Source organism: Hesperophylax consimilis, chromosome 11 (genome assembly GCF_061612785.1).
Source record: "Hesperophylax consimilis isolate HC1 chromosome 11, BYU_Hcon_1.0, whole genome shotgun sequence".
NCBI classification, from domain to species: domain Eukaryota; kingdom Metazoa; phylum Arthropoda; class Insecta; order Trichoptera; family Limnephilidae; genus Hesperophylax; species Hesperophylax consimilis.
Window position 1 is genome coordinate 14,944,441 of NC_142846.1, and position 24,283 is coordinate 14,968,723.

Sequence of the window (24,283 nt, forward strand, 5' to 3'; positions counted from 1 at the left end):
AAGTAATATTTATTGATTGACTGGTTCACAAAATATCTATGAAGAACATCAAATTGTTGTGGTCACAAAATAGTAGAACAGAGGTTTTCAACAAACTAATATAAGCCGTAGTAATCAGCCATAAGTGTGTCTTCAACCTGAAAAGAAAAGTAAAATACATTTAAATTAAATTCAAGTAAATGGTACTTATGGTTGTTTGTGCAAGTGATTTTTGTTGATAATAAGATCATTTTTGGCTCTCAAAAAGGCATCCTACATTATGATTATTGCAATACGCAGTAAATACATATATCGACGGTCCCGAAGAACAATGTCGGATGTGCGAATTTGTAAGTTTTGGCAGTATAGTTGTTTATAGTTTTGTTTCTGCATTTTTACAGTATTTAATATAATATATTTCTTCAATTAAATAAATAGGGATTAATGCAAAATATCAAACAACAAAATATTTCTTATTCTAAAAAAACAGTAAAATGCAGAAAGGAAACTTTAAACAGCTCTACTGCAAAACTACAAATTTGCACATCCGACATTGTTCTTCGCGACCTGATATGCTTTGGACAACTTTTACTCAGAGCTTTATGTTTCGCAACCAGAGTTGAGTGGAACACAATACTCAAATAGATGATTGTATACACTTCTCCCATTCTCACAAATAACAATAAATACCCGCAGGTAGAATTGTACACAAATATCATCATCACATCAATACACAATCCCAAGTTTTTTTGCTTATAAGCGTGCATCGGAATTCAACAAGTTTAACCAAAATTTTGAAACTCCAATTACTAATAAATAAATTTTCACAATTTGAGAATTGAAGAACACAATATATGCAAAAAAGCAAAAACTCATAGGACTTGAATTTATTTTATTCTTACCCTCATCTTCTGATGCAGAAACAGACTTCCTCGAGATGGGGGTGTCGGGCCTCGATCCACCCGACCCCTTTGAATCCCGAGATCCGCTACGAGACCTGGACCCGCTCTTGGATCGGGACCTGCTCTTGGAACGGGACCTGCTTTTCGAGCGGGACCCGCTCTTGGAACGTGACCGGCTCTTTGACCGGGAACCACTCTTCGACCTCGAGCGGGATGCTCCTTTGGATCTGAAATAGAATGCAGATTTTAAATAAAATAATGTATTGTGGACACATGCTTATGATCTATGGTTATGTTGTGTTGCCATTTTTAGATAATTAAGTACTGTCGAAAATATTATTTCTTCTTTAATGGCATCTTCACATGGGTCTGTTATTGTTTCCACAAGGGGACCACTAAACATTGTGTATGTCTATATATTACATAATTTATCATACTAAAAGTTAATTAAAACAGTAAGCTTAAAATAGTTATTATGAACCCACCTTGATCTAGAGCGAGATCCACTCTTTGACCTAGAACCGCTCTTTGACCTGGAACGGGATCGTGAACCGCTCTTAGATCGTGACCTGCTCTTGGACCGTGATTTTGATCTCGATCCGCTTTTGGACCTGGACTTTGATCTCGATCCACTCTTAGACCTGGAACGGGATCTGCTTCCAGATTTGGAACGACTGCGAGAGCGACTCTTGGATCTACGGAAATAATAATACAAATTAAAATCAATTCTGATAAATGAAATAACCCTATTAATAATGATGCATCTTTAATTTATTAAAGATAGGTATAACTCAACGCAGGATCAATCCGCACCAAATCATCCAGAAAATTTTGGATTTGTCACCCACCATCTCAGATTGTGATGAAACTTTAAATTTTTAATCCTTCCATATAGATAAGAAAATATACCAAATTTTACCTTCCTACCTCAACTCGTTTTTTTTTTATGGGCAGTTGAAGTTTGGGCAAAATAAGCGTTTTTACATATTCCGAGCACTCCGGAAGAGCTTGTACCTTCAATGAAAAAAAATTGTATCTTTGTCATTTATAGTGCAAATGCAATGAAAATTTTCAATATTATCAAGAAAACTATGCTGATTGCAGAAAAAAATAAATAAACCCTTTACATTTATCTACTTGACTTTAAAAAATTACCAAAAGTAATTTTTTAAGTAATTTTTGGGACGGAAAAGGTACTTTACAAAAAAGCAATATCTCGGGAAGGTACAGTGTTAATGAAGTAATTTTTTTTTTATTCATATCTACAAATAGCATAGAATCACATACAAAAATAAAATTCATGGCATTTTACTTGCTTCAATAAATAAAATCCATTTTAAACTTTTTTCAAACTTTTTGTAATTTTTTTTTTTATTCTTATCTACAATAAACATAGTACAACCTAAAAAAATAAAACTCCTGGTATTTTGTGTGCTTCACAGTGTAGAAACGTTTTTAAAATGAGAAATCTTAATCATACAGAATTGTTCCAAGTTTTTTAAAATCTAGATACTGTATTTGCAAATAAAAAAAGTCAAACTTATTCGGTCCTTTACAACATGCTGGTAAGCTTGCAATGTAAGCTTAAGGCACCAACAAAATAATGTACCTTGTTCCTTACCCTGAATGCATACACCATAGCAATATTTTATAACAAGATCAATTTTTTAACTCTTTTCAATACAAAGTTAACTCTTTAAAAAACAAATACAATAAAAATAAAACAGGCAATGTAGGATTAGGTTAAATGAAAGTACATTACAATAATATTGTTTACAAATAAATGTTCAAGTTCATTTTTTACTTTTATTCTTGATCTGACCCATAAGATGGTTGAACTTTTGATCAGCATGATGAACGTCTTTTTCAAGAAAGTAGTAAGCTCTTCCTGAACCTTTTGTTGTGGGAGGGTCAACGATATTAAAAATATTTTGTAGTGGAACAAAACAAATATCTTCTTTTTGATGTGGCCAGTAAAAGGATGGAGCTGGGCCAAAAGGATGCATAAACTTGATTGATACATCACACTCGTCTTCATTTTTGGAAACCACAAGTCCAAAAAACCAATGGTTGTCATATACGCAAGCTACATAAGAGTTTGTACAAATTTGTACCATACTTAGTTGCTCAGAGCGATTTCGTTCCCCACTGAAGTTAAAAATCAAAGCATAATCTGAATCTGAACTTATCCTTTTTGTGCCAACTTCATTTTCAGACAGAGGAACAAAGCAGTGGAAACCTCGAGTGCCTGGTATTGTTTTAGCTTGTGAAAAACGCTACTGTAATTGTTGCCTGCAAGTGAATAAGCTTTCTTTTCTCAGCAAGTAAAAATATATATTTTCTACTCTCGACTGACAAAACTTAAAAGTTTTGTCTACAGTTGTGATAGTGTTGCCAGGGCCAAGTTGCAAACTTTCTCTAGTTAGAAGACGTTTTACTGTTCCACCTATTCCATCACAGGGAGATTTCCCATGACTCGTAGCAAAAAACGACCAACATGCTTTCAAGTTGAAGTCTTTTTGATGGTGACACAGATTCAAAAAGTTTTTGCAGTTTTTATATTGCGCTGCGCAACCATCAGTAAAATAATGAACACTTTGAATTTGGGGAAATTTTTGATTTAAAAATTGAGCAACAATTTTTTGAGTTTCGTAAACGAAACTTACATCATGTTCCAAGTCATCTGAAATTACACACAAGCTTGACACTGTGAGATCTTTGCCAGGCTCTTCACAAGTGTAAATTACCACTGGGTGGAGTGAACAACTGTCTTGCGTCCAGTGGTAACCCTGGACTTCATTCTGGATAACATAGGAGAAGTTTTCACTGAAGTCTAATAACACAACAGCTTCATTTATCTGAAGCTGTGCTTTTAGGGACTCTTTGAGATATTTTGATTGAGACTTTGTTATAAAAGAATGAGGAAGAAGTTTTACAAGACTCTTCACAAGATGTTCTACATATTCATGAAAGGGAACTGTAACTGAAACCTGCTGTGTTCTATCAGTAGTTACCCATGCACTGTATGTAATTTCATCTTCTTGGTCCCATTCTTCAAATTTTTCTAACAAATGTTTCTTAAGATTTTCACTAGATGTTGAACACTTATCGCAATGTCGAAGCATACAGTCTCTATTGTTCTTTGAGCACACTAAGTAGTCCATTAAATCATTGTACGTTTCTTCACTGTCACAAGCATTAAGAAGCAACACTACATTTTGATGAATTGCACAAACGCAGACAGAATGAGAGCCTGGAGAACCTACTGGCACACACCATTTGGGACGCAACCAACAAAATTTCGAAATCCCAATTTTTGAAGCAGGGTATTCAAACTTGAAGGTAGCATAAAGTTCATTCAGGTTACAAAGCAATAGTCTTTTTTGTTCATAAACATTTTTGGTTATGCTAACTTTATCTTTTTTCCCTGGCATAACACGAGAAAATTCATCGTTTTGGTAGAAATTTTTAACCAAAGTAACTGTTCCTTGGTCTAATGGTTTTCCTTTTTTTGGATCAGGTAAAGCAATGATACCATTTTCATTTAGTAGCTCTCGTGCTTTACGAACTGAGTATTCACCAACACTGAATTCTTCAGCAACCTTTTTTCTACTCCACGAAGTTGGAGCGAGAGTTAGAAGCTGAATTCTCTCACGGCGTGTAACTTGTGTTTCCAATTTTTTTTTAACCAACTCAACAAGCCTGTCCATGTCATTAGCTTTTTCTTGAATACATCTTGGTATTTTTGCATCACATTTTACTGGGGAAAATTCTTTTTCTAAAACTTTACTTACTTTTTTCTTTAAGGTTGAACAAGCAGAATCTAACTTCCGTTTAGCGTAACTAGACTTACTGTGGGATGGTATTCCATGTAGTTTAAATGGAGATTCTCCAATGTCAGTTAAAGAAGTGTTGATTTCTTGTAAAAAAATTTCTTTGTTTAAAACATTTTCAACTTCACTTATGTCTTCTTGAAAAGTGTTAAGCTCTTCAATTTCATTGTTAAGGTTTTGGCTCTTACTAATTTTTGCTCTGCATGCATTACAAATTTTTTGTCCAGGGATTGCTTTATTAGTTACTTTTAGAATGGTATTAATGTTCTCTGAAAATTCCAAGGATACTGTTCTTAAAGTTTTTGTAATTTTCCTTTTGTGGCTTTGGAACGGGTCAAAACAAGCTTTTTGAAATGTTTCATATTTATTTAAGTTAAATATTCTGTGGTGCTCACAAATGTTGAAAACCAAGTCTGTAGATACAAAACTTCTTTGTTGAATAAGCTTTTTTTCAAATTCACTTAACAAATCCACACTCGTTAATTTCTCTGACTTAGTATAACTTTTTTTGTGACATTCAGTACCATTATGTTGTCCCACACTACATTTAACTAAACTTGTTTCGATTAGAGACATTTTAACAACGTACACCATAACATGAAACAACTACTGTATTTATATAGATGATCACTGCTTTGAAGCTGACTCAGAACTAAGCATGTCAGAGGAAACAAAGCATGTAGTATCCTGCAAACTTAGTGATGAGGCAGATAGTAATTTTCATGTTCTGTCTTGTTCTTGTTGCAGATACATCATTTCCATGTAGTGACTTGTCTCTAGGACTGTTTCTTTGATATTAGTCCATTCATTCAACCTATATTACTAGCTATATACCTAAACTATAACTTGCCCAATTACAAACTAAAAATAGATATAAAAAAAATCACAAAAAGTTTGAAAAAAGTTTAAAATGGATTTTATTTATTTTTGTATCTAGATTTAAAAAAACCTAGAACAATTCTGTATGATAAAGATTTAATAATAATAATAATTGGATAATTTGTATAGCGCCGTTTTTGTGAAAAATCACCTCAAGGGCGCTGTACAATTTATTTCCTAGGATCTACATTTGTTATTTAGACCAACTGTGCCAGCACGAGGTTCGTCATCCGTTCAGGCATGTGTCTGCCGCCAATATAGCGCTGACATGTATCTGCTGCCAATAAAGAGCGCTGACACAACATCCTCACATAGACAACAAACCTTGGCAGCACCGCTGTGACGCTCGACGAAGACAGAAGATGGAGACTCTGCTGCAAGAGTCCTAGGTAGCGAAGGAACTGTACCAGCTGCTGCAGGGAGAGAGACTACCCCGTCCACCAACTGTGCCAGCACGAGGCTCGTCATCCGTTCAGGCATGTGTCCGCCGCTAATATAGCGCTGACATGTGTCTGCTGCCAATAAAGAGCGCCGACACAATATCCTCACGTAGATAACAGACCTTGGCAGCACCGCTGTGCAAAATCACTTCATCCTAGTTTACCTTAGTCTCTCCAGTCACCTCCCAGCCTTTCATGCCACCTAGTGCATCCTCTCGACCCTTTCAGACTCCTTCCTGGCTCCAATACATTCTTTCTATTGTCGTGATCCGACGATTTCACACCTCTGTCTCAGACCCTTAGGGCTCGCTTATCGCAGGCTATCATAAGCAAAATCTTGAACCAAAGTCAAAGTGAAGTTTATTAGTGTCATCTGTAACAAAATACATAAACAAAAACAGAAAATAAAAACAAAGACAAAAACTTTAAACAAAATATGGCTTATCTGTCCTCCATGCAGACATCCTCGGTTGAAAAGGTCCCGTAATTCCCAACACCACTTGACACTTGAGTCAGGTATAAAATCTTCGACTGCATTGAGAAATCTTCGTTCTAGCTTCACTTTTAAAAATTAATCGGTTTAAAATGCTATAATAATTGCAAATTCCGGCTAAACGGTAGAAGTTACGCACATTTCGTGAAATAAGAAGGTAAGCACTATATAAAACACGGATGCTGAACAATTTTCAGCGATCTCTTAGCAAGGGAAACCTTCTGAAAGGATCAAACAAACCGGAGCGGTTAAAACACGTCCGCCTCACAAAATAACTGTTGCAGCTTATTTTAAAAACGTTTCTACACTGTGAAGCACACAAAATACCAGGAGTTTTATTTTTTTAGGTTGTACTATGTTTATTGTAGATAAGAATAAAAAAAAAAATTACAAAAAGTTTGAAAAAAGTTTAAAATGGATTTTATTTATTGAAGCAAGTAAAATGCCATGAATTTTATTTTTGTATGTGATTCTATGCTATTTGTAGATATGAATAAAAAAAAAATTACTTCATTAACACTGTACCTTCCCGAGATATTGCTTTTTTGTAAAGTACCTTTTCCGTCCCAAAAATTACTTAAAAAATTACTTTTGGTAATTTTTTAAAGTCAAGTAGATAAATGTAAAGGGTTTATTTATTTTTTTCTGCAATCAGCATAGTTTTCTTGATAATATTGAAAATTTTCATTGCATTTGCACTATAAATGACAAAGATACAATTTTTTTTCATTGAAGGTACAAGCTCTTCCGGAGTGCTCGGAATATGTAAAAACGCTTATTTTGCCCAAACTTCAACTGCCCATAAAAAAAAAACGAGTTGAGGTAGGAAGGTAAAATTTGGTATATTTTCTTATCTATATGGAAGGATTAAAAATTTAAAGTTTCATCAAAATCTGAGATGGTGGGTGACATGGCCTGGATGATTTGGTGCGGATTGACCCCGCACTTGCTTCGATTTTGTGGTATTTTTAACTTTAATAAATGCTCCAAGCATACTAAAATAATTTTTATTTGATTAGCAAGGAAATGATCTATTTTACTATTATTCTAGCTTGTCGATTTGTCACTTGCAAACATTAATTTTTTATATGTGAAGAAGCATGTTGCAAATTCCGTGTCAAATGACAAGTTCATTTTTATTTGTGAATATGGAGACGTTGACATCACACTGGGCAATTTCGGTGCCAGCTGTCTTACCAGCCAGTGGCGTTTTCTACTTCATAATGACGTTGTAACCAGTTGGAACCGTTTCGGAATATATGTTCGGTTTTAGATTGTTTTTAAAATTACACATTTCTATTAAAATGATGAACATAATCAGAACAATAAACTTTAAATCTTCCACACATTATAAACGGTATTCATAGTTTGCGAAAATACCCCAATTCCCCCATACTATTTCCCCATAGACTTAGTCATTGGTCTGACCTGACCTACTGAAGACCCGAGATGGTCCCGGAATTCGGGCTCAGTGACTTAACTACTGTTAAAGCAATTAGGTAAAATAAATGGATTAGAGTGCTTACCCTTCACTATCTGATCGTTGAACAATTCTCTTCCTGGCGCTCATTTTGGAGCTGGACTGCCCCTTGTCACTGTCCTCAGACTCGCTGGTGGAGATGGTTGCTTTGGACACAATACGCATCTTCTGCTTGGCACTCAGCCCTTCCGCCACATCCTTCTTTTTCGACTCCTTGGCGCTCCCCTTGAAATAGAAACAAGATGAATCAAACGAATTTAGCTAATATTTTGATATGATAGAGTTATGCCATTTTTCCTGTTGTCAGATTAGAAAGTTTATCATAACTTTACATTTAAAACCAATAAATAAAAATCGGTGTCGCCATAGTAAAGAAAAAAAAAAAGTTCCATTTATATAATTTCTACACATTCTTGAAGCATTTTACATATCACATGAAGGAAATCCTATAAGTAAATACTAAGCTGCATCACATCAGTCAGTTGCTTGCACCAGACAAAACTGGGAAAAGCAACTTCAGGGGCTAGCTGCGATTGGTAGAGGGACATGGACACCGCCGAACTAACATGTGAGCAAAACTTGTTATCTCAATCAAAAAAAGCTATCAATCTGTGAGCTCCGGTGTCAAGAAATTTACACACTGAAATTTGTCTTAAATTTATTATGTTAATAACTGAAAAAATCAGCCAATAGGGGGTTAATATCTGCTCTTTTAAGATGCATCGAAGTGTAAACCCGGCACAATTTTTTTTTTAAACTCTTAAGTTGGCTCTAAAAAATTTATTAAAAGTGAAAAGATTGTGACATAGAATCACCAGTTTCCCAATTTCAATACGAGTTTATATATAATATTTATATATATTTTTCAATACAGTGTATATATCATAAAACAATGATATTCATATTTGTTTTGAAACTTAATGCGAGAAAAAAGGTTGTTGTTATATTGTATTTATGTAACATTTTTGACATTCGTTACATACCTTCTTTCTTCCCTTTTTGGTTTTTGGTTTATCACTGTCCGAACCAGATCCACCTTCCGCTCCCTTCTCCTTCTTTTTCCTTGTCTTCTTCTCACCGGGCTCCCTCTTTCTCTTCCTACTTTTCTCCGCACTGAAAGACAGATAACACAACATCAAAATATAACCAAGAATGTTTAACTTTTACATAAATTATTAGCAAAATCAGATAATTTCCTAACCTCAATGTAAGAGTGAAGCTGAAACCAGCCGACTGAAGTATTTTTACATACTGGCTATTCTCTACTTGCTGCAGTGAATTTGGAATCTATGCAGATACATATTATGTTACTAAAACAATGGAGTTGTAAGCCCTCTCACATGAATAAATTCAAAATGTACTTCAATTTATTTGGTCATCAAATAACAAAACAAATAATGTTCTGTGCACATCCATGAATCATACTTTAATCATTCAGAAGTAATGCAGCTCTTGAGATAATATTTAATGTGTCATTCTATTATTGAAACATAAATAAAATGTATAGGCTTGAACGACATAATAGTTTTTTAACCCTTAAGTTGCCGAAAAAAAAAAAGCTGCTGAAAAAAAAAAAGAGATTTTGTATTTGTTTTTTTTTTTTGGGTTCTCTACGTTATGTAGATTCAACAGTTTCCTGTTTGTACCACTATTTTCCTAACACCGTGATATATTGAATAAATTGTTTGTATTTTTTAAAATGAAAGTCAAACATTCCCAGATTACGAATAACATGACAGCAGTTGATTTCCTTCTACTACAATCATAACAATGAAAATGTTGCTTGTGTAATAATGGATAATTAGATAGCAGAGGATTGAACCCGTGAAGCCGCAGTGGGAACTCGAAGCTTTGGACCGCTCGACCAAGTAACCGATCATTCATTTATTTGTTAGATTTGTTTACAGACTATTATCCTATTATGACACAGCACAGAGTAATATAATCCAAACTGAAAAACAGTAGCAATGAACAAAGACAACGGTACGTGATAATATATCTTCTCTGCCTACCCCTGCTGTAAAACGCATGATGTATAGTTAGTTAGCTATATCCGATTCACGCACAATACTGCCACACTTATGATGACTCTGTGGAATGTACCAAATTCTATGCAAAAGCACTGATATGCAGATGTATGTAATTGGCTGGGTTGGCGTGGGCCAACTGGCTTTCACCTCCAGCTGTAGAATTCAAAATTAGGTTAATGAAATTTAAAATGGGGTTATTCGTACCCCGGTTCCCTGGGGGCCCCGTCATCCCCGCTGCCACCAGAATCCGAGACGTAGTCGTCCTTCCGGCCCCGGCCCCCGCCTCGCCGGTTCTTGTTGGCTTCGGCCGGCATGTCAATGACCAGCGCGTTCTTGGTCTTCTCCTGGAAGTCTTTGCGCTTCTGCAGCATCTCCACGGTGCTCTTAGCCATCTCCTCGACGCGGCGCTTGCGCTCCTCTTCCTGGGTACAAAAAACATTAATTTAATTCTAATAAATTTTGATCCTTTGAGAAACAAGATTTTGTGTGGTTGGAAGTAGTTGTTTAATTAAATGACTAATTTTGTGTCGTGAAAAGAATGAGGAAAAGAAAAAGAATAGACCAAATTAAATTTTTCTCAGTAATTTATTTGTGCATGATTTTTATCGTTTGTCGGTTTTTTATTTTTATTGATCCATATTATGATTGAGGCTTTAGAAATATGTAAACCCTGCCTAAGTAAATGAAAATAATGTCACAGATTTGAATTGCATTTTTTCTATTACATATTTAGTCAAAATATATTATGTAGATAGCTTTCATGAGTTGTAAGTCCCATCAAACATGCATGGCACAATATATGGTCCAACCGTTGAGAGCTGAATTGTAATGTAACATGCTGTGACATGTGTCATTCATGTGAAAGAGGGAGAGGTTGCAAAGGAACCATGGAACAAATAAATAAGTAGTGACTGACCGAAGTTTCAGTTTCGACCAGAGATTTCATGTATCACTCTTATATATAAATATAAATAAATTATAAATTACATACACTGTCAATGTAATTTTTAGTCTCTACTTCAGTAGAGTTACTACCTGTCCCTACTTCACAATAACACCACAATAAAAGTCCTTACCTGTCTCTACTTCAGGTCTATTGAACCTATTCTATTACACAATGAAAACAGTCCTAACCTGTCTCTTTTTGAAGTTCTCCTTCTCCACTTCCTGTTTGCGCCTCTGGCTGCGCTCCTCATCGTGAGCCCTCCTGGCTCTGGCCACGTGGTATTGGGCCTGAGACAGCAGGTCCTGACACTGCCGAGCTTCCAAGCCTGCCAACTGAGGGTCGTAGCGCTGACGTTCGCCATCGACGGCGAGGGTTGATAGGTAGGAGAAATACCTAAGTACAAATTTTGTTATAAGTTCTTCCAAAAGTATATAATAAAGCGGAATTGGAAAATTATTTGTTCAGAACTCTCTGCCTTTGTTTTTATTTCATTCAAATGTTAATGTATTAATTTGTATTTTAAATTTTAGAAGTGGAGGTTTACAAATGTTACCATGGAGTTTGTATGTATGTACATAAATAAAAACCTTGTAAATGAAAACGTATTCAGACAATAGGTCACAATCCCAACAGATGAATATAGGAGGTAAATAATGACAACTTCCTTTAGTGTGAGATTATTAACTGAGAACCAACTCTTTCACTTTACCTGTCAATGTTTCGTTCTTGTTTATTCCCTGTATTTTACCATTTCCCTATGTGCAACACCTTCTTCCTTATGGGAAAACTTTTTCACTTATGGCAACACTGTTCATTATGTGGCTGTTAAACACCACCATATAAATTGTAAATACATAATATAAACAAAGTTCTTACTTGAGACTTAGTCCCAATTCATGCACAGCCCCCAGGACGGTGTTCAAATTACTGCGGTCATCTCTCAGGACGTGGGCAGCCAGCCTCCTGAGTAACAAGGCCGTGCTGTACAGCAGCGCGGGGTCATGGGGTGCCACGCGTCTTGCGCGCAATAAGGCGGTTCGCGCCTCACGCAGTTTCCCTGCCGATGACAGCGCACGCGCGAGATAGACCAGTCCATCCACGTTGTGGTAGCGGTGGAATTTCTTAAGACAATTCTCGTACTGGGGAATTGAATAAATAATATGTTAAGACAGGTTCTGTGAAACTAAAAGTAAGGGATCAGAGAATTAGGCATAAACCTTTACGGCCAGTTGTTTCGCAAAAGTGAATATTCATCATAATTCCAAGTTAATATTCAAGTTCTATGAAAGTTGATATAATTACATGTTGGGTCAGTTGTTTCACAGAATTTGAATACTAAATTAATCTCAATTTTGGAGGCGGGTTTGGGTACTGTCGCTCCGCGAACCATTTATTGGATGACCAACACCTCTGTCACCCCAGTCAAGTCACCCCAAATGGTTATTGGGTGAGGTGTGTTCAGGATGCCCCTGCCCACCAGCTGCGTGGCGTGCCGGATTGGGAGAGGCTGGTTTGGGGACACCTTTTGACCTCTTCAACTGGACATCTTGATCCATCGCCTTGCGCCGCAGCGGGAGGGATAGATCATTCGTCCATCACTCCGGGACACACTGATTACTAGATTCCTACCCACCCCATTTGCCTTTTTTCTCCTCAGAATTGCCTCTCCTTCGTTTCCTTAAAAATGCCCTCCATAAAGAAACCACAGAGTTCTCTGTTTGGTGAACAATGTGTTCAAAATATCACAGGATGCACTGTAGGATGACAGTTGACCACATATTGTAAATAACTATTTCTTCCAGAATGGATATATAAGTTCGCCTGGCTGTCCATGGAATCCTGAGCATTCTTCTCCAGCACCACATCAAATCATAATCTTTTGAAACTCACCATTTGAATAGCGCTTATGTACTGTTTCTGCTCGACATAGATGTGCGCAATGTTCATCCAGACATCGCAAAAGTCTGCTGTGGCCTCGCGGACCTGCGCGAAGATATCCCTGGCCTCGTTGATGCAGCCCTTGTGCGCCAGGACGGCCCCGATGCCGTTGGCCGCCCAGATGTTCTTGGGGTCATTGCGCATCACCTGCTTGTACATAGCGAGGGCCCGGTCTTGGTGGCGCTTCTCGCGATCCTTGTCTTTGGAGGAGTTGTGCAGCGTCTGTAGCCAAACATTACCTGGAAGAATTTTTATTTTCTTTAACACACTATATAAGGGAAGGGAAGATCTGCAGATCCAAATTCAATGGCAGGAAAGGCATTGCTATCCCATATATTTCTATGAATATTGTATGCCAATCTTGTAAAGAATCAATTTCGTAAAGGTCCCAACCGCAAGCATAAAATAATGTAATACAAGTATTCCTCATCTCGTATTTATATTTGTGTCTTTCGTGTTCGTGGAAGGATAAACTCTAGTACAAAATATTTCCTACAAAATTTACACCAGTTAAATTTTCTACTGTACCGGTTTTACGTCAATTCTACAAACCAACAGTGACTACCCACTGTGAGTAGAAAACGAATACCATTTTATTTTTGCGTGATTAAGAGCACTAGAGTCACAATTGCCAGTGGAAATATGGAATACCCAATTTGGGGTATTTTGTGGGCTGAAGGATTTGAGGAAGGGAAGGAATACCATTTCAAGTAAAGTTTCAATTCGAATGGTGGTCTTTCACCAGGGCGATACTGATACTATCCACCACTTCGTCTGGCCATTGGTCTTTCCTTCAACATTCATGGCGATGCACTACGTCGTGTAATATTTTAAATTGAGCCGCTATCAATAACAACCCTTACGTAGATGGCGATAAGGTTTAAATTCCCGCTTAACACAATCCGCCTGTTTTGATTTATGCAAGAAAAAAACATGGCCAAAAAGTGCCTTTAATTTTATTTTGTGGATGTTCAGGCATAAACATTTAATTTTTTTTCGATCATTTTAAAATAACTTAATTTGCCACATTATACAATAAAATCATAACCGAAAATCGGTTCGTAAGTAGGAGATTTTGAACTTCAAAGCAGTTTTCATAGGCCTTATACATAATTTTTTTCTGGGCTTATAAAAAGACTTATCTAAAAAATACTCGATTATTTAAAGGCCAAGATGTATTCTACTCGCAGTATTTAATTAAAGCATCTGAAACATTTCTAGGCGACTAAATTTTCAAACTAAAAACACATGATTTTGCATTACTACGTATGGCATCGCCTTAACCCATTGACACACGAAGCCGGCGTGATATATTATGGTATTAAAGCACTAAGCCGGCGAAACGCCTTTCCGTCTTTGCGGAGGTACTCCAAGGGATACAAATTTTTTAATTGGCCGACTTGACCTTATATAATACCATTGCATTATATAAAAATACGTCTAATGTGCAAAGGTTGACATATAGCGACTATAGGATAGGTATTGCGGAAAGCATATTAGAGAATATTACGCTACTACCATACAAGAGGCAAGGAAGGGCATCTGGAGGAGCATGCCCTTTACGATTACAGGCTGTACAATGGGCATATTTCCCTAGACAAATTCCTGCAAATCCTGTCAAAAAAAAACCCGTCCAGGCTTTGTAAAATGTGTTCATTACTGAAAAAGAATAGTGAATCACAATAAGAATGTGAGAAATGCTTGGTGGCTCTCCACATGTCAGAATGTTTCAAAAAATACCATACCCTTCCAAAACTGCCTAGAGATGAAGATTAAACAAATATCAAAATAAAAATTATAGTTCTATGTTGTACCGTTTTAATTTTATGTGAAGTTTAGTGTTAAGGTGTCTTTGAAATCAAAGTTGTAATAATTAAAGTGTTGTTTCAAATTAAGTCATATTATTAGTGGTGGAATGGGTTAACCCCAAGAGGCCGGAACCCTGCATATGCAGTATTGAAGAATTGAGCCTATGCACGGTACGAAGCACTTCAATTGCAGTGTCTTATATGTACATTCATTTTGCCTTCAGATATTACCTCAACTAGGTTAGTTAAAGACAAAAATAAAAATGTCACATTATCAAGTATGGTATTGTCTACGTGTTGGGGTTAACAAAATATCTTTTTATTTATTGAAGTTTCTTGCCAGCCCGGGTTAATAAATTATAAATATTTTAAAAGTTATTTTTGGCTAGCACTAGAAAGCGGGGAAAATCAAATTGCGGCATTTACCTACATTTGAAATGTGTTTGGTGATTTTTGTTTTTGGGGTGTTATGCCGTGTTGTGCTAACTCCTTCTTTAGCCAACATTTCGGACAGCATTGCAGTGTCCATCATCAGGGCAGATGTGTTATTAATAACTTGTGTTGGCTGAAGAAGGAGTTAGCGCAACACGGCATAACACCCCAAAAACAAATAACAAAAATACTTTTGGCCGTGAAAATCTTAAATCATATTTGTGTTTGGTGATGTCAGCCTTTTGAATGCATTAACATTCCAATACTTGATGAACAATATAATATAATAACAAATTAGTGAGTGCTTTCTATCACAAATTAATTTAATAACATTTATCATAGAAACTAAAAATAAGAATAATACCTAAAGCAATAAGGGCATATGCGTCCGTATTTGTGGATGGATTCTTCAGAACCCTCTCAAACTTCTTCTGTCCCGGACCCCACTCCATTTTGGCAAGGTGAAGGTTTCCTAGAAGGGACCAGGCATCCGGGTGCTCATTGTTGATCCTCAGGGCTTCCTTGAACCAATCACTGGCCTCATAGATCTGGCCCTTGTCTCGCGCCATGCATCCCAATCTGTAAATTACAAAATTATTTCCTCGGCAACACTTTTCGACCCGCTTTTGAATTATTTAAAAGACAAAAATTCCCAGGTTATGAATAACTGGACAATATTTAAAAACACTCATATTATTAGTGGAAAATTTTAATTCTGCAATGATGGAGATTTAACTAACAGAGGAATTGAACCCACAACGTCTGAGTGGGAACCCGATGCATTTTTCAACTTGTCTACTATCTTTATTTCATAGTTGATTTTAAACACTATCAAAATTTACACATAAGAAGTAAAAAAAAATATTGTACTGAATGAAGTACCAACACGATCGTAACTAAATCTTAACTATAAAACCGAAATCTATTTTCCAAAGCAGAAAAATCTCTTGAATGGTGAATGGTGTAATTATGCATGCCCTTTTCCATTCTTCTTGGGAAGCTGTCAATGATCAGGGCAATCTTCACCCTGCAGGCTGCATCCCGAAACAACGCACTTATCAACGAAATATTCACCTCAGATAGCAATCCACATAATTAGGATGCTCCTTCAGGATGTCCTTGTACAGCTTTTCAGCCTTATCGAAGGAGCAGAGAGATTCGCTGAGGCGGGCCTGATTGTATGTGGTGGTGACCGCTATGGAGTTGTAATACTGCGGGTCGTGTTCCGCCTCCCCGGTGGACCGCTTTAGGGACTCCTCCAGGTTCTCCTTTGCCTCCTTCAGATTGCCCAGCCTGTAGTGAAGAGAGCCCACGTTGTTGAGAATCTCGGCAGGAATGTCCGCTTGCACCTTCTCTTTGAGAATCTTTGTGGCTGTCCCATAGGCTGCGAGTGATCCCTGGAAAATAACAGTGTCAAAATGCATTTAAAATTATGTTTGCACATTAACAGGTTTATCGCCGATAGCGTTTGTGCGTGATGAGGAGTGAGCGGGGCGCTGATAACAGTATGTTACTTCTATTCTTCAGTATCCCGCCAGTAAATTCGTGACAAAACGTTTATGCATTACGAAATTTCAATCCCAATGCCTATCAAGCACAAATACTTAATTTTTATTATCCCACTTTTCCAACATGTCCAAATATTTAAAATCATAAGATAATTGACTGTATTGTACTGTAATTGATAATTTTGACATTGGACCTTTTAGTATTTAGCCACAGAATATTATATTAAATCAGCTATGGTCGTTAAATCATCAAGAAAAAAATCAAAATAGGGCCGATGCTGTTCTATAGGTACTCTCTGTTATTATTCTCTTAACTTTTTAATTACCTGTAAATCAGTCTGCTCTAAAATCTGAGCAAGTTCAATCCATGCCTCCACATCATCAGGAAACTGGTCTGTGACCTTCTTCAAGTGTGTCCTGGCGATGTCCCTCTTTGATTGAGAAGTGGACGAGGCATAAAGCGAGCCGAGGATCTTCATAGTCTCGTAGTTGTTGGGTTGGACCTTCAGTACTTTCTCAAAACACTGGGCAGCCTGGAAAAGATAAAATAAAATTATGGTTTGTTGCTTTGACCTTCAATCAGAGAATGTGTATTCCATGTGGTTTACTGTGTTACCCCTGCATTATTCAGAATGATATATTTTTTATTTTTTTATAAAGTAAATACAGGATAATTTTTATTATACATGATATCCATTGAACATTTCAATTGCCCAGTTAGTGGACAAATCTCGGGTCTAACTGGGGAGCTGGTCTATTTACTAATTAAATAATCAAATCGTAAACTATTTGTTAAAATAAAATCTTTGCTATCGAAAGCTTTCTGTGCGTCCAGTGGCCTACCGCAAGGTAGTCACCTTGGTCCGGTTTTGTTTCTCATTTTCATTAACGATATAACAAATTGCTTCGACGATGTCTGTCGAGGTATTGCTCTTTGCTGATGACATCAAGCTATACAAAAAAATAACTGATGTAAATCATTGCCAAATACTACAGTCAAATATTAATAAGTTTAAAGATTGGTGCGTACAAAATAATCTGTTTTTAAATGTAGACAAATGCAAAACCCTGACTTTCGGCAGAAATAAAAATCCTGTTTTATTTTTATTTTTTTTATAGTGAATACCTCACAAGAGTCCAAACTGCTCCCGTCTGGAGCCAGTGAGACTATGGCATCCCCAATTGGGGGATGTTGTGAGGCTGAAGGTAAGTGGGGAAGAGAAAGAGGAAGGTGGGGAAGTACCTGGCTATTCAGATCTAGTCACTAAACACGGCTAAAGCCATTTGGAGCAACGTTTCAACTCTGAATGGTGGTCTTACACCAGGGCGATACTGGTAGTATCTTCCACTCTGGAACGTGCCGCAAATATACTATATATTATTTTAATTAATTAATTGTGAAATAACACAAATTAATCAAATAAAATTTTATTTGCGCACGCCGGGTTCGAACCCGCGACCTTCGGAATGGCAGTCCAATGCATTACCACTGGACTATGCCGGCCGTGAATATTCCATTAACAATACAGCTTTAGAAAGAGTCACGGAAATGAGAGATCTCGGAACTACTTTGAATGAAAAACTAAGTTTCGCCAATCATATCCACCAAATTGTAAACAAAGGCATGAAAACACTAGGCTTCGTATTAAGAACAACTAAAAGCTTTAACTCCATACAAGCCATTAAACTGTTATACATATCTCTAGTTAGAAGCATAATTGAATACAACTCAGTAGTTTGGTCTCCCTCTTACAAAATTCACATTAATAACATTGAGTGAATACAAAAAAAATTTCTACGTTTTATAAATATTAAATTAAATATCCAACTAGAAGACTTACAATATCATTTCTTATTAAATACTCTAAAAATACACACATTGGAAGACAGGCGTAAAATAAACGACTTAACTTTTTATTCAAGATTCTAAACTCTAAATTCGACTGTTGCGAACTTCTGCAACTCATAAACTTACGAATACCTACAATAACAACACGACAAAATACTCTATTCCACTGCAACACACATAAGCGCAATTACATTGCTAATTCCCCAATACAACGGTTTCACACTATGGGAAACCAATACTTAGGTGATGTCGATATATTTAATATTAACTTTGCGAATTTTGTGGATTACGTAAAAGACTTATTTCAACACTATTCCTAAATGGAAGTTATATTTTTGTAAACCAGTCAAATCGCTGTATTTTTTAATTTATGTTCTTGTTATTTTTAATTTTGTTTCTTGCATATATTATTTTTTAATGTAATTTTATTTTTATTATTTCTTTCTTATGTTTCAAAACTGTCATTAAAATTGTACCACCTACATGTAAAAGCCCTCTGGGCGTTAAATAAATACATAATATTTCAAAATAGTTTAGGTGGTCATAAAAAGTAGGCATCGTTATTACAACAAAAATACAGTATCTAAGTATTAAAAGGACAAAAGTAAAAAAAATAACAATACATAAATAAATTGCAACAGCGTATTTTTGAAAATCATCGATCATTGTGTAGGTTTTCTGTAAAAAAATTAATGTCAGTTGTTTTTTAATTTTTAAATAGTTTCTTTCACTTTTTATTATATCGGGTAAATTATTGAATAGCTTGGAAATTAAAACTACATAATATCGTCTATGTATGTTCAATACCGCGTGTGAGCCAATAATTTAAAAATACTTTTTTGGCACTTTCAGTTGAACTGCACAAGCCGCATTGATTGGTGCTTTCAAATTTTGAAAACCAATATGACTGCTTTTTCTCAGTTTAAGTCAATACCGCGAATGAACCATCCTCAGTACAAATGCAAGCAAGGGCATGTATATCCCTAGATAGTGTTTTGTCCCTCCTGAACATTTTTACAGATGTTTCTTTCGTAGTTTTGCACTTACACCGATGATATGTTATTGTGATTTATTTTTGGGGTATTATGCCGTGTTGCGCTACCTTCTTCTTTAGACAATGCTTGTGATAGAATGTTTTTGCGCCCTTGAGGTGATTTTCTCACGAAAACGGCGCTATATAAATAATCCAATCATTAGAAGATTGTGGTGAAGTGTGTGCTTGTGTATGTAGATGTGATACCCTTGTACAACACAGTATCGCACCTACACACATAACACGCTTCACCACAATCTTAATTAGGTATATAACATAATATGTATGTACTTTTGAACTGTAATGGCGTCCCACATCTACATACATATATCTTAATTATTCAGTTTCTTCTAGGATGGGGATATGAGAGCATTTCCTTATCCCCTTTCTATCTTCCTCTTCCTCCTTATTTTCCCTTTTAATCTTCCATAAATGAAAATATTTACTATTGTAATAAAAGATGTTTTGTTTGTTATAAATAAATAATGTAATAATACACTTACATTCTCCGAGTCACCCCTATAGATGTACATCTGCCCCAGGCCAAAGTGCGGCAATACGAAGGCAGCAGGTGCGAATTGCGTAGCCTGATAGTAGTACTGGAAGGCCTGATCGCAGTCGCCGTGCGCGTGGAACGCACGTGCCAGGTGGTAGCAGCTCTCCGCGCGCATCGCCTCGTTCTCGGTGTTGTGGAAGGCATGCAACGCGAGATGCTGCACTTTGCTGTAATCCTGGTAGTGGAATAATAATTACTGACCATCACACGTGTTTTGACAGAGAGGGTAGGCAGAGAGATTTGAACTAGATACGCCACTCCCTCCCCACTACCTTCAGCCTCACAACATACCACAATTGAAGATGCCATAGACCAAGGCTGCCCAACCTTTTTAACAGTTGGGCGAAGTTGACGATTTTGAATCACTGGTGGGCCACTGAATACCTGACGGTTCCTATTTCTATAGGGGGGGGGCGGGGTTGTTAGAGACTTTCTATAAAACATAATACCCCACAAAAAAAATTCAAAATGATTGCTCCCCACAAAATATTTGAAATCCATGGGGGGGGGGGGGGGTTGTTACGGAACTTCGCTGACAAAAAATATTCCGCGCACCCAAAGACATCATATGTGATTCCCCACAACAATTTTTCGAATTCCGTGGGGGGGGGGGTGGCTACAAGATTCTATTTCGGACGCAAAAAATATTATATCAAAAACCGGAGTATTTTTGTTTAAAAAGTAAGTTCAACAGGTTAGATTTTTTCGTCGCTGATTCTCGTTCTGAGTAGCCTAAATAGCGATAAATCGCCTTCGTTGGCAACACTGGTGACCGCGCGCAAGCTGCATTGTTTGTTTTACCGCGGGCCCGCGACACCTTTTCAAATTGGCGGGTTTTTTGAAAATGGTTCAAGCGGGCCACTTATAATTCGTTCACGGCCACATTGTGGTCCGCGGGCCTGGGGTTGGGCAGCCTTGCCATAGACTCACCGGCTTCAGTCAGTTGGGAGCAGTTGGACTCTTGTGCGGTTTCACACATTAAAAAAAAACAATTCAAAGAGAAATAAGATAAGCTAATAGCTGAGTGGACAAATATGTTACCCATGCATCGTGGGTTCAATTCCTCTTCTAGCCAAGTCCTTCATCATAGCACCAACAAGATTTCCGCTTATTATGATGGTATTAGGAGTTTTCCAAGATTGTCTGTTATTCATAACCCAGGAATGTTTGCATTTCTTTAAAAAAAAAAAAAATACCTCAATTCAAAAAGGTAGTAAAATATGGCGCTTTTTTCATAACGGAGGACTTAGCAAACCTAGGGAATGAACTCACAATGCCTGGGTGGGACCCGGACATGATGCCAACTCAGCCACTGACTGGTCAGTGGCAATCTAAACTTACCTTTTTGAAAAAGAAATGATTAGCCAGATGATTCAGCACCATAGGATTTTTAGGATCAATACTGTAAGCCTTGGACAACATCTGTACAGCCAGTTTGTTGGATTCTGGATCCTGGAGATTCAATTTCAAAATTGACAGACCAACCAACGCCCCAACACAAGAACTGTCCAATGCCAAAGCTCGTTCAAATGCCAATCTAAAAATGTTAAGAAAATAAAAGATAACAAACGTAAGGAAAATAGAAATACAGTCAATTTTGTTTTTAAACAGTTTTTTGAAGCAATTTTGAAATAGCATAATAATAAAGCATAATGCAAGAGCACTTACTCTCATGATATACGTGGGCTTGGCCTGTTTTACTATATCACTTGCAATACATTCCCATTAGGAAATATGGCGAGCGATATGGAGAAACAGGCCAAGACCACATATATCGTGAGAGTATAGAGCTTGTGTGAGACTAACCTAAAGGTAACATTCCTTCTAATTAGAATTATACATTTTTCCCACTCCTGTGCATGCACTCTACACTTATAATAATAGTGTAGTAATAAAAAATAATTTGTTTTAATTTTGGCATTTTGCGAGTGATTTTGATACAATAGACCCGTCTCCCATTATCTATACTTTATTTATAACGGATTTTTTACATGGTAATCCGTGGAATATACCCCCCGCGTACAGAATTAGGTGTATATGCCTGATTCTAATTCCTACCTTGCTTTTTCCTGGTTGTTGAGTTTCATGAAGCAGTGTCCCATTCCCAGTCTGAGAGCCGCGGGGCAATTGGGATTGGTCCGTAGGGCTTTCTTATAGAAGGCAAGGGCACCCCTATAGTCTTTCTTGTTGAATGCAATGCAGGCTTTACCCAGCAGCGAAGGAATATTGTTTGGAGACTGATTCAGCACAAAGTTAAACTGCGCGTCGGCTTGCTCCATCTTGTCACCCTCCAACAGACAGAAGTAAGCACGACCCAAAAGATGGTTCTAAAAATAAAATAACTTATTAGTTACTTATGGAAATTACTATTTGTTTCAATAATTGCTGCCAGAAACAACTATTTACATGCACAGTATATATAGTTTGGATTAACTAAGTAATTTATGCATATTTAGATTGAAATTAAACTTTCGCAAGTATCACTTCATACAAAAAAAATCCAAAGTGGCGGCAAATAGATTGTTATACAGGGTGTATCGGCACGTACCCGACAAACTTTAACCAGCTATTCCTTAGCATATTTGGAGTAAAAAATCTTATGTGCACTTTGCTGTCCGGTAACGTTTTTTTTTAATAAAAAAACTTACTATTCATATTTTCACCACATGTCACCACTGTTTATCCTTTGTCAAAGTTTGAAAACTCATCTGGCAAATATTTTATTCGAATTCCGTTGAATAATGCACGTGTGTACCTATATTGGCGCACTTCTACAATCACAACGAAATGGCACGGCACCATTCGTCTCATTTTTAACTATTATTATTTAGTGTGTGCGAAAGAGCGAAGACGCTTTTTGACATACTTGCTTAAAACAGCTGTTGAACACGAAACGCAATGCCAATGACAGTGATGTAGTGTGGAAATTTTTTTGTTTTTAATTGAAAAAAAAATGCTACCGGACAGCAAAGTGCCCATAACATTTTTTACTCCAAATGTGCTAAGGAATAGCTGGTTAAAGTTTGTCGGGTTAGTGCCGATACACCCTGTATAAAGTAAATTTTGAACTTTAATTGTAATTTTACCACTTATACCGACATAAATAGTTGTTTCTTGTAGTAATTAAGTTGAAACGAAGTTCAATTTCCTATTAAAAGTGCGGCGGTTAGGGAAATATTTACCAAATCAAGTTAACGTAATGTTATTGGAAATATATGTAGCCCAGTTATTTCAATCTTAAGTTTCACTTGATGACATCGAAATTAAAATTTAAAAAAAAAACAGGATTGCTTACCTGGTCGTACATGATGATTTTGTCAGCGGTGGTATACAAAAGAGTAGCTTTTGTGAAGAGGTCTCTTTTCTTATCTTTATTCTTCTCTCTGTTGGCCTCCTGGACGTAGTATGCAGCCAGCATGTCCAGGGCCCGCATCTGATCTTTTTCATAGTCCCTGTAGTCAATGTTGGCATCAATCCGAGATGCCTCCAAAATCTTGAGGAAGTCTTCGATCTTGCTTTGCTTATAGTATGCAAGCTGAAAACAATAATAAATTATGTAAAAGATGTCTACAAACAATTTAAATGATTAATATAAACAGGAAAATACATGTTCGTTTGAGTTGCTTTCTTGTTTTGAAAATAAATACATAATGTTAAAATTGTTAAAATACATACCGATACACTAACCCAAGTACTGAGTTGCGATCTTTCTTGTCGCAAAATACCCAGGACTTCATCTCCGTGTGGTAGTTGCTCGGGATCCAATTCGATAACCTATTGAAGAATAAACAATGTTAGGTTAGACGGCGTAATTGTCGAATGTCATAATCTACATTTATACAGAAAAACACATATTTACCTCATCCGTATCACGGAGAGGGATCTCTAGTGATCCCGACATCTTAGTGGATTGTTTAATACAAAAGTTTACGCATAACTAGACGCTAAACGAAAAACAAAAATAAAATTAGAAACACAGCTCACAAGTTTTGTGGGAAATGCTCACAAATGTCAAAAACATGAATTTACTGTTTCAGATCTTCAAACGTGTCTATGGTTATTGTATGTTTTCGTCTATGGTGATAGTACCATAGCCAAACATGGCGTTACATTAATGACAAGAATTCATAATACGTATACAATAGTAGCTCTTATCGTAAAATGCCTAAAGGTTAAT

At 36.7% G+C, this 24,283-nt stretch overlaps 1 protein-coding gene across 1 annotated transcript; it reads right to left on the minus strand.

Annotated features, from left to right (window-relative positions):
* Ctr9 (RNA polymerase-associated protein Ctr9) lies at positions 1 to 24,119 on the minus strand. The gene is made up of 18 exons (XM_089637340.1): positions 23,966 to 24,119; positions 23,782 to 23,880; positions 23,402 to 23,641; positions 22,165 to 22,433; positions 21,448 to 21,643; positions 20,054 to 20,281; positions 16,995 to 17,201; positions 16,235 to 16,557; positions 15,525 to 15,739; positions 12,873 to 13,159; positions 11,859 to 12,121; positions 11,171 to 11,375; positions 10,241 to 10,458; positions 8,990 to 9,119; positions 8,053 to 8,231; positions 1,367 to 1,576; positions 882 to 1,108; positions 1 to 137 (listed from the first exon to the last, which is right to left on the minus strand). Exons 1-18 carry the CDS (start codon positions 24,005 to 24,007, stop codon positions 133 to 135), a joined length of 3,543 nt encoding a protein of 1,180 aa, XP_089493466.1. The 5' UTR covers positions 24,008 to 24,119; the 3' UTR covers positions 1 to 132.
* Between the last annotated feature and the right edge of the window lie 164 nt (positions 24,120 to 24,283).